This window comes from Zea mays, chromosome 1, assembly GCF_902167145.1.
Source record: "Zea mays cultivar B73 chromosome 1, Zm-B73-REFERENCE-NAM-5.0, whole genome shotgun sequence".
Taxonomy (NCBI): Eukaryota; Viridiplantae; Streptophyta; class Magnoliopsida; order Poales; family Poaceae; genus Zea; species Zea mays.
Genome location: NC_050096.1, coordinates 256,711,845 through 256,722,513, shown reverse-complemented (window position 1 = coordinate 256,722,513; position 10,669 = coordinate 256,711,845). Strand labels below are relative to the sequence as shown.

The following is a 10,669-nucleotide window of genomic DNA, read 5'->3' as shown; positions in this document are numbered from 1 at the left end:
GGCATGACCCATTTAATAGTGACTGAGCCAACCCGACACGAGCGTCCTGCTGTGCTTAGGCCGTAGCCTCGGCCCGTAGTGCTTGCCGGCCTGACACAATTATTTTTTTTATTTTACAAAAAAAATCATATATACATACATACAATTTATATCCATTATTATAAACACTTGAGCATTATATTCTATTGGTTAGATAGTTTTATCTAGTGTCTTCCACCCTTCTTCCGTTTCAAACTCCTACACTATTTTTAATATTTTACGATGAGTTGATTTTGGAAACCATTTTTAATATTTTACGCTGAGTTGATTTGAAAAAAATGTAGGGATTTTTTTGTAAAAAGATGACGCAGAATAACCGTTGAAACTGGTGCTTTAAATCGCTCTTTAAACAAAAATCTGCCGTTGAAAATAGGGCTGACCGCTGAAAATGTCGCTGCTCTAGTTGTTTTTGTCCAAACATAGTACGAAGTTGGATATAAAAACAAATTAGGACTTCCGATACGATTCATTCATAATAATTCTCTAAATCTCACGTAGCCATATGAATTAGATCGATAAATATTTTTTCAATCCACAAAGTCGAAGTCGACTTCATCCCAATGACAACTTCACCACTTTTGCCACTGGGGTTCTTTCACCTTCACGGGCTTCACCGCTTGTACGATCTGATAAATTCGAACACGGAGCTGGCTTAGTCAAACTGGGCATCAGTTGCACAGTTGCTACCCTAAAGCCCATTAGCCCATCCGTCGTTCCTGGCTGTCCTGAAAACCCCAAACCAATCAGGCAATCGTGCCCAGTTCCGCTTCCCCTCGCCATTTCGCCCCGCCTCCCGCCCCTACTCCCTACACCTTCACCGCTGTCGGGGGAGGCGGCTCGCCGTGACATCGACCTCACCCCACCCCCAGCGTAGCATCCCGCCACTCCATCGCACTGTCCATGGAGGATGACGAGTACGAGGAGGGGATGGAGATGGGCTACGGCGGGCATCACCAGCACGGCGGCGGCCACGCGGGGTACGGCGCGGAGGAGGACGACGAGGTGGGGTACGGCGGCGGGGGCGGGGAAGAGATGGATGAGGATGCGGACGGGGACGCTGAGCAGCAGGAGGATATCACTCAGGACGACGCCTGGGCCGTCATATCCGCCTACTTCGAGGAGAAGGGCCTCGTGCGCCAGCAGCTCGATTCCTTCGACGAGTTCATCCAGAACACCATGCAGGAGATTGTTGATGAGTCCGCCGACATCGAGATCCGCCCCGAGTCGCAGCACAACCCTGGCCGCCAGGCCGAATTTGCCGAGGTTGTTGCCCCACTCTGATCGACTGTTGCAAGTGATGCCTGAATGGTTCACTATTTGCTGCTGCTAGACTGGGCGATTAGCCTGGGGTGCTGGGGGAGCTTGGTATGACATGGTGTCTCGGTAGCATTTGCCGGCTCATCACTTTGCCATCTGTGCACCTGCTTGATTAGATGTCCACCTACGGTTTTGGGTCTAGTGCGGAAACAGGTGCCCAATTTTATGGCTGAGGATGAATTTTGCACCGACTTAGGTGGACAGGGGATTGTGGAATTGTTCAGTTCTACTAGTGTCTAGAATAGCTTCTGCTGAAGTTCCCTCTGTGCGATATATGGTAGGGAATTCTTGAGTTTGACAAGGATAGCATAAAAGATTCCAGAGTGAGTTTTGTATTGATCAGGACATTTGTAGTGATCTTCAGTTGGTACTAGTAATATATGGAGTTGATCTTATGATGAAGATAGCACGTCTCATGTTTCGTGGGTTTTGAACCACCTGTACTTTATTTTCTTGAGCTGTGTGGTGTGATGTGATTTGCAAATAATGAATAATGCAAGTAGAAGTGCTTGCTAAGGAAAAACACAATTCTCAGATTAACATTGAAAATTTCTGTGAAATCAATCATTAATGGCTAAGCACTTGTGATAAACAAATAAGTCTCAAGATCTTTTTGAATTCTCTTGAACAAGTCATGTAAGACATGAATTGGATTTACGAATGTTCATCAGAAGTAAGCACCAGTAAATACATAAAATATTTGTGCTTCTCTAGAAACTGAAGAGAACTAAACATGTTCCCTTTCCTTAGTAAGTGTGCAAGATTATGAATTGAAACTTGTATTAAAATGTTGAAGCTCTACACTGATATCTTTTGATAGTGTCTGAATTCAGCAGTCGCCTTCACTAATATATGTGGGGTCACAATGCAATCTGATGTTTGGGTCATTCTAATCCTTGGCAATCTGCAATTCCTAGTAATATATCATGCCATCCTAGTCTATATGTGAAAAATATCCTTGGAGACGAAAACAACATATACCAAAGCCTGTAGCATACCAACACAAATTTTATAAATAGTTATTTTTTTGGTGCTATGATGTTTCAGCGGAACTCGAAATATCTTATGATTTATCATTTTGCCTTTGTTCTTTTGTCCTTTGACTTATATTTCCCATTATATTCTTCATTAGACTCTGCACAGGATCAGCTTTGGTCAAATCTATCTCAGCAAGCCAATGATGACTGAAGCCGATGGAGAGACAGCTACTTTATTTCCAAAATCAGCAAGGCTCAGGAACTTGACATACTCTGCACCACTGTATGTTGATGTGTCATACAGAGTAATGAAGAAAGGACATGACTGTGAGGAAGTTACAGAGACTGCAGAGTATCCAAAAGTGTTTATTGGGAAGGTGCTGTACTTAACTTATGAATAATTTTTTCTCAATTTATCGTTTTTTCTTCAACCCTCTAATACTCTGTAGGTTCCAATCATGTTGCGCTCTAGTTACTGCACACTGTATCAACAATCTGAGAAGGATCTCACTGAACTTGGGGAGTGTCCTTATGACCAAGGTGGTTATTTCATTATCAATGGAAGCGAAAAGGTTCTTATTGCCCAGGAGAAGATGAGCACTAACCATGTCTATGTTTTTAAGAAGAGGCAGCCTAATAAATTTGCATATGTGGCTGAAGTCCGTTCCATGGCTGAGAACCAGAACAGACCAGCCAGTGGCATGTTTGTACGGATGCTTTCACGAGCAGGAGCAAAAGGGGTTAGTGACTTATAAGTTTTCAAAAATAGTTTTCAATGCATATGCCTGCTTCTTACTTGTACAAGTCAGGGGGTGTAGTACCACAGTGAGGCAAACTGACTTTATAAAATGTTAAATCTGTGATATGTTCCTTATACTGCAGGGATCATCTGGTCAATATATCCGTGCTACTCTACCTTATATTCGTGCGGACATTCCCATTATCATTGTATTTCGAGCATTAGGATTTGTTGCTGACAAGGATATACTGGAGCATATATGTTATGACTTTTCTGATACACAAATGATGGAATTGCTACGCCCATCCCTGGAGGAAGCTTTTGTCATTCAAAATCAACAGGTACTTATTCAGCTGCTCGACTGGAGGAACACATTTTTTTACTTCAACCAATGTTTGCTTTGAGCATGCTGTTTTATTCAGTTGTTGTGGCACATTTTGAGCTGAGCTCAGGCTTATGTTTCTTCTTTTAAAAGCTTTAGTTTGAATGCTCATAGGTTGCTCTAGACTACATTGGAAAACGTGGCGCAACAGTTGGTGTCACTCGAGAAAAGAGAATTAAGTATGTCAAGCAAAGAGTTGACATTACATCACTATGTTTGTGTTGTTTCACTCATGCTTACATTTTTTCTATTTCAGATATGCAAAAGAAATACTTCAAAAGGAAATGTTGCCTCATGTTGGTGTTGGGGAATTCTGTGAAACTAAGAAGGCATACTATTTTGGGTATGTGCTCCTTGTCAAGCCTCGTGGACTTGTGGCTGGCATCCTCAAATATTAAGTTTCTGTTGAAAGTAGCGAGGTTCATTTGTTTTGCAGGTATATTATTCACCGCCTACTGATGTGTGCTCTTAGTCGAAGAGCTGAGGATGACCGAGATCATTATGGAAACAAAAGACTAGATCTTGCTGGTCCACTGCTTGGAGGGCTGTTTAGAATGGTTTGCCTAAATATACCAGAATATTAAATGCTCTTAATTCTTTTTTTCTGGATTAATAGCCTGATTTTGTTTTCTTCTGCAACTATAGCTTTTCAGGAAGTTAACAAGGGATGTGAGATCTTACGTGCAAAAGGTTTTTTTTCTGTCTAAACTGTTAAGTTCTAATTTTCTGGCCCATTTGATCGTTCTGGTTATTAACTTTTCCCTTTCCTTGATCCTAGTGTGTAGATAATGGAAAGGAAGTTAATTTGCAATTTGCTATCAAAGCAAAAACTGTTACCAGTGGCTTGAAGTACTCACTTGCTACTGGAAACTGGGGACAGGCTAACCAAGCTGGAACCAGAGCAGGGGTTTCTCAGGTGCCTATTTTTTTTCTTCGCTTCTATTCTCATTTTTAAGGCACTACATCTGACTTCATTTTGCTGATCTATGTTCCATAATCTTTCTTACAAAGGTGCTTAATCGCCTGACCTATGCTTCTACCCTTTCACATCTCCGGAGGCTGAACTCTCCCATTGGGCGTGAAGGTTGATATCCCAGACTTCGTCTCATCTAATACTTCTCCATGAATACTTATCATTTTATAATTTTGTTCTAACCAAACCAATAGGAAAATTGGCAAAACCCCGCCAGTTGCATAATTCACATTGGGGAATGATGTGTCCTGCTGAAACACCAGAAGGACAAGTAAGCAATTTGGTGTCCTAACTCATTTTTCCAAGCCATAGAACATTGGTTGTTCAGTCACCCTATAATTCTACCTGCCCTGTGCTCAGGCTTGTGGCTTGGTGAAAAATCTTGCCTTGATGGTATATATCACGGTTGGTTCTGCTGCAAATCCAATTTTGGAGTTTTTGGAGGAGTGGGGCACAGAAAATTTTGAGGTTTGTTTTTGTTTCCTTGTCAGTGTGTACATGCATTTTCATTTGGTTACTATACCATCTCGAACCTTGTGGTTTTGTTTTGATATAAGTTATTACAATATTTTGTTTTACTGTGTACTCATTTTTTTCAGGAGATATCACCAGCTGTCATTCCACAAGCTGCTAAAATTTTTGTCAATGGTTGTTGGGTTGGAATTCATAGAAACCCTGACCTGTTGGTTAAGACTCTTAGGCGTTTAAGAAGACAGGTTTGTTCCATGCTATACTTTCTAATTGCAGACAGAAAAATGAATTAGACGACTCACAAAAAAACTGATTTTGTACAGAAGTTCTTTTAAGAAATCCTGCCACTACTTATTATCCAGTCACATATACAAGCTTGAATTATGTGTATGACTGATTGAGGTATTTTTTTTAACAATGGTGTTTGATATGCAATCAAACTTCTTTTCATGACACAAGTATCTAGTGTAATTTTCTTACTAAAATCTCGATATGCAATCAAACATCTTTTCATGACACCAAGTATCTTCTGGAATTTTCTTAATAAAGTCTTATAGTGGGGACTTCCCCTGCTGTATTTATGGTTCAAAAAAGTATCTACTGAAATTTTCATTTACTCTGATAGGTTATACATAGACAGGTAACATTGGATATTATGCGGGTGCAGTTCAGGGGCCTTAAGATCTCAATTTTCTTGGTTTTATTTTTCAGATTGATGTCAACACTGAAGTTGGTGTGGTTCGTGATATCCGTCTTAAAGAACTTCGACTTTACACGGATTATGGACGCTGCAGTCGTCCATTATTTATTGTTGAGGGCCAGAGGCTGCTCATCAAGAAGGCGCACATCCGAGCCTTGCAACAAAGGGTCCGGCATTGATCAACATGTGCTGGCTTCCACTTAACTTCACATGTGCATAATTTTTCTCATAAGCTTCTTCTATCCTTTTGTCCACTTATCCAGGAGACTCCTGATGAAGGCTGGCATGAATTGGTCTCAAAAGGATATATAGAGTATATAGATACTGAAGAAGAGGAGACTACCATGATCTCCATGACCATAAATGTAAATGCGATACACATGTGTACCCAATTGAAGATATTCTGAGGCCCTTGTCTATACCATTCTGGAGATTCTTCTATGTGGAGCAGCCCTGCCTTTTTCCTTCTATATTCGCCTTCACCTACTGACACCAATGAAACAATTTCAGGACCTTCAAAATGCAAGGCACAACCCAGAAGAGGCTTACTCTGAAACTTACACACATTGTGAGATTCATCCTTCATTGATACTTGGTGTTTGTGCGTCGATTATTCCGTTTCCTGACCACAACCAGGTGAACCATTCACTTCTGCGGGGGTTCAGTTGTATAATCCCCCCCCCCCCCCCCCCCCCCACACACACTATCTAATTCTTCCCATCGACAATGCAGTCACCTCGTAACACATATCAGTCTGCTATGGGAAAACAAGCCATGGGAATTTATGTCACCAACTACCAGTTAAGAATGGTGAGTACGCTATTTATTTTATTTTCTTCACATGTTGATATAGGTCTGAACCTTATCTATCCGCCATCATGATCCAGGACACGTTAGCCTACGTTCTATACTACCCACAAAAGCCTCTAGTTACTACTCGTGCTATGGAACATTTGCACTTCAGACAGTTACCAGCTGGCATTGTGAGTGAGCGTTTTGTCCTTAACTTCAGGGTGTTTTCTACATGTCATGTTTCCTTTCTGTTTTTGCATTGATTATCAATACTATTTTGTTGATTTGGTTCAGAATGCAATTGTTGCTATTGCTTGTTATTCTGGATATAATCAAGAAGATTCAGTTATTATGAATCAATCTTCCATAGATCGTGGGTTCTTCCGATCACTATTTTTCCGCTCTTACAGGTATAGTGCAAATCGTAAGCTGGGCTTGCATGAAGTAGTCTAGTGCTTAAACTGCTTTCAGTCTGATGATTTAAACTTCTTATATGCAGAGATGAGGAAAAGAAGATGGGTACACTTGTCAAAGAGGAATTTGGTCGTCCAAATAGGGAAAATACTATGGTGTGTTTTTGAAATTGTATTACAATTTTCTCTTTTCTTTTCACGAGGCTAATATTCTAACAACTTTTCCTTGTAGGGAATGCGCCATGGTTCATATGATAAACTAGATGATGATGGCCTTGCACCACCTGTAAGTAGAGGACTTCATCACTGCAGGTTTATCTTTATCAGGGGTAATGCTGATCGTATATGTTTAATTCATGTATCAGGGAACAAGGGTCTCGGGTGAAGATGTCATTATTGGGAAGACATCTCCTATTCCACAGGATGACGCTCAAGGGCAAGCTTCTAGGTACTCGAAGCGTGATCATAGTACTTCTCTGCGTCACAGTGAAAGTGGCATGGTGGATCAGGTTAGTAGTTTCTCACCTTTCTATATCGACAACTTCACCAACAAGCTACTAAGGCTTCTGTATTCTGTACAGGTTCTGTTGACAACAAATGCGGATGGTCTAAGATTTGTCAAGGTTAGGATGCGATCTGTTCGAATACCACAAATTGGAGACAAGTTTAGCAGTAGGCATGGACAAAAAGGAACTGTTGGGATGACTTACACTCAAGAGGATATGCCATGGACAATCGAAGGCATCACACCTGATATTATTGTGAATCCACATGCTATTCCATCCCGTATGACTATTGGGCAGCTGATTGAGTGTATCATGGGTAAAGTTGCGGCTCAGATGGGGAAGGAAGGAGATGCCACTCCATTCACGGATGTGACTGTAAGTGTTCTTTTTGGAGACTTGTTATACTCTTTTCCTGACTCTTGGTCATTCTTAATAAAAGATTGAATTCAAGGGCCTATGTTGTGCAAAACATGCTATGATCCATGGTTATTACGGCACCACAGCGAGGTGAGTTGCCAGTCGGGCGCCTGGACGCCTAGGTGCCCATTTGTCCAGCAACAAGTATGCAACATATATGATATATTAAAATATAGGTCAGCAAGTAGCAAGCAATTATATATGTCCAGCAAATACATGATAAACTGAATAACTGATAAATTCATAAATATGACATATATTAAAATAACTGGAAGGCCTAATCAAATATCTAAGTCTGTTTCATTTATGCCATCCACATCCTCATCACTTGCGGTTGCAGCAGCTTCATCATCTGTAGCAAGAGCTTGGCCATAGTCATCCTCAACATGTAGATTATCAGGAGCAACAAAGTCAATTCCAACTTTCTCTTCTTCTAATCCTTGTTAATTGTTATTCTTGTTCTAAATTGTGTCTGTTTTGGATGTTGAAGCAGCAGATGCACCACCATTTCGACGAGTATAGGTCCGGGTCATCCTAGAAAAATTGTCCCTGTAGTGATGTTGTTGCATCAATGGCTTCATCAACATGGGACCAAAAAAAGATCATGATCTCTAGGATGAACTTCTTTGTTAGTTGTCATTTGAACCCATTCATTGTTTCATTGGAACTCTTTGATATTGGAACTCTTCTATGATCAAAGGGTTCAGATTTTTCCCTTCCACACATCCCATTGGAGCCCACTTCAGCAGCTAGGCGACGGCACGGCATCCCTTGGGAGCCCGCCTAGTCGCCGTGGTGTCATCTAAGTTAGCCAGACGTCCGCTAGCTGGGTCTAGGCGAGGCGACACACCATGGCCTCTGCCGTCTGTCGCTGGCCACCTGGACGCCTAGTCGGTGTCTAGGTGTCGCCTAGGCTACGCCGGGACAACAATGCTACGAACAAACTGGATTTGCTACGTTAATTCTGTGGTCTTATTTATTTTGCCTTGATATCAGGTGGATAACATTAGCAAAGCTCTTCATAAATGTAATTATCAAATGCGTGGATTTGAGACCATGTACAATGGTCACACCGGAAGAAAACTGACAGCAATGATTTTCCTGGGACCCACGTATTACCAAAGACTCAAGCACATGGTGGATGACAAGATACATTCCAGAGGACGTGGTCCTGTTCAGATACTCACCCGACAACCAGCAGAGGGGCGATCTCGTGATGGTGGTCTCCGCTTTGGAGAAATGGAAAGGGATTGTATGATTGCACATGGAGCAGCTTTCTTCCTGAAGGAAAGGCTGTTTGACCAGAGTGACGCATACAGAGTCCATGTATGTGAGAAATGTGGTCTCATCGCAATTGCTAATCTAAAGAAAAACTCGTTTGAATGTAGGGGCTGCAAGAACAAGACTGACATTGTCCAAGTAAGTAGAATTGTTTGTGTTTTGAAATAGTTGGTTTGCCATTTGTCATTTACTCTTTAACTGCTGGTTTAACTGATGCGATAAAATGTTACCGTGTCTACAGGTACACATACCCTATGCTTGTAAGCTTCTGTTCCAGGAGCTTATGGCAATGGCCATTGCTCCCAGAATGCTTACCCATGATATGAAGACAGGGAAGGATCAGAAGAAGCGCTGAACTTGTATCACATGAGATGTAACTGGAACTTTGCTCCATTGCTATATTTCTCGCGTGCACACGGTAGTACGCTGTTAAGGAACATTGTGGTCACTTGTTTTCCGACTTCGACTCTGGTTTGTCGTGAACGATGGACAGGCCATTATCGTATCTTGATGGGCTATCAGCCCAATCTGTGTTAGTGCTGTTAGATGATCTGTGCTAGCAGATCGTTGAGTTAATTTTGTACATTATAGGAATGTGCTGCAATGTATTAATCTACGAATACAAAGACTTTGGCGCGCTAAGGTGCCTTGTAGAATTAAATGCCATTACAATTTCAGTTTTATTTAGAACTACATGGGGTTATAGTGCCATGTCTCCAACCCATGACAATTCTAATGGCATGGTTCCAGTTAATCTTTCTTCTTACTAGTAGGAAGCACGCACCCTCGCGCTCGTTTGTAAATACAGGTCGTGTGATATAGGTAGGTGTTTTTTATTTATTTATGGGTTCAAAAGTATTTAGGAGTGGTACAGAAATGTATACGCGGTTTTATATAGGCATTACTGATGGTGTATGTCATATGGATGTCTTTTTGTGCTATGTAGGCAATGCTAGTGAGGAGACTCGGATGATTATTTAGTCTAGTTTTTTGGATATTGTTCGTGAGGTACAACAACTTGATCGCCTGATTTAGGCGGCTTGTAAGCAGATTGGAGATGGTAAACCTCGAGAGTTTGTGTCATTTGGATGACGTGGTTCATTTTAGATGACGTTTGAGTGTGTAAGGAAAATGAATTCTGTGCCATTTGGTTAAATGATTTTGATGTTTGATGATCAATATAACCTTGTAGATTAATGTTTTCTAAGTGTTTGTGTTTTGTAGTTCACAAGATGCAAAGTGGATTGAACTGATGCTTTAAGGATGCAACACCTTAAAATAAGACCTAAAAATACTTAGAAGATCAATAAATATCAAACATAAGTCCAAGACACAAATTCAAAAGAAGCCCAATCAAAAGAAGTGAAGAAAAAATGAGAAGGATTGTGAGTCTGCGCACCGGAGGCTCACCGGACTGTCTTGTGTCCGGTGCACCAGGGAACAGGAGCTGTCGAGGACCATAATTAGGGGTACCCTCAAGACGCCTAATTCTCAGCTGGTAACCCCCATCAGCATAAAGCTGCAAAGGCCTGATGGGTACGATTAAGTCAGGGATCAGTCCACACGAGTGACTCGATCACGCTTCACCCGAGCCTAGCCTCGGCCAAGGGCAGCCGACCTCGAGAGACTTCCGTCTCGCCCGAGGCCCCCCTTTTTACGGCG

At 41.6% G+C, this 10,669-nt stretch overlaps 1 protein-coding gene across 1 annotated transcript; it reads left to right on the top strand.

Annotated features, from left to right (window-relative positions):
• Window positions 1-811: 811 nt before the first annotated feature.
• On the top strand, window positions 812-9,695 carry LOC100277195 (uncharacterized). Its single transcript, NM_001352402.1, has 25 exons — window positions 812-1,302; window positions 2,489-2,710; window positions 2,783-3,073; window positions 3,216-3,413; window positions 3,569-3,633; window positions 3,711-3,797; window positions 3,891-4,011; window positions 4,100-4,144; window positions 4,233-4,370; window positions 4,466-4,538; window positions 4,622-4,698; window positions 4,788-4,895; window positions 5,027-5,143; window positions 5,610-5,765; window positions 5,862-5,963; window positions 6,109-6,234; window positions 6,331-6,408; window positions 6,486-6,581; window positions 6,685-6,800; window positions 6,890-6,959; window positions 7,036-7,089; window positions 7,169-7,312; window positions 7,385-7,684; window positions 8,723-9,145; window positions 9,249-9,695. Exons 1-25 carry the CDS (start codon window positions 940-942, stop codon window positions 9,360-9,362), a joined length of 3,684 nt encoding a protein of 1,227 aa, NP_001339331.1. The 5' UTR covers window positions 812-939; the 3' UTR covers window positions 9,363-9,695.
• The last annotated feature ends 974 nt before the right edge of the window (window positions 9,696-10,669 follow it).

Excerpts from the sequence above, each read along its gene's own strand:
- LOC100277195 (NM_001352402.1), top strand. The coding sequence starts at position 940 with ATGGAGGATGACGAGTACGAGGAGGGGATGGAGATGGGCTACGGCGGG. Across the intron at positions 3,414-3,568 it reads TTGTCATTCAAAATCAACAG|GTTGCTCTAGACTACATTGG; the intron begins GTACTTATTCAG and ends GAATGCTCATAG. Across the intron at positions 4,539-4,621 it reads CTCTCCCATTGGGCGTGAAG|GAAAATTGGCAAAACCCCGC; the intron begins GTTGATATCCCA and ends CCAAACCAATAG.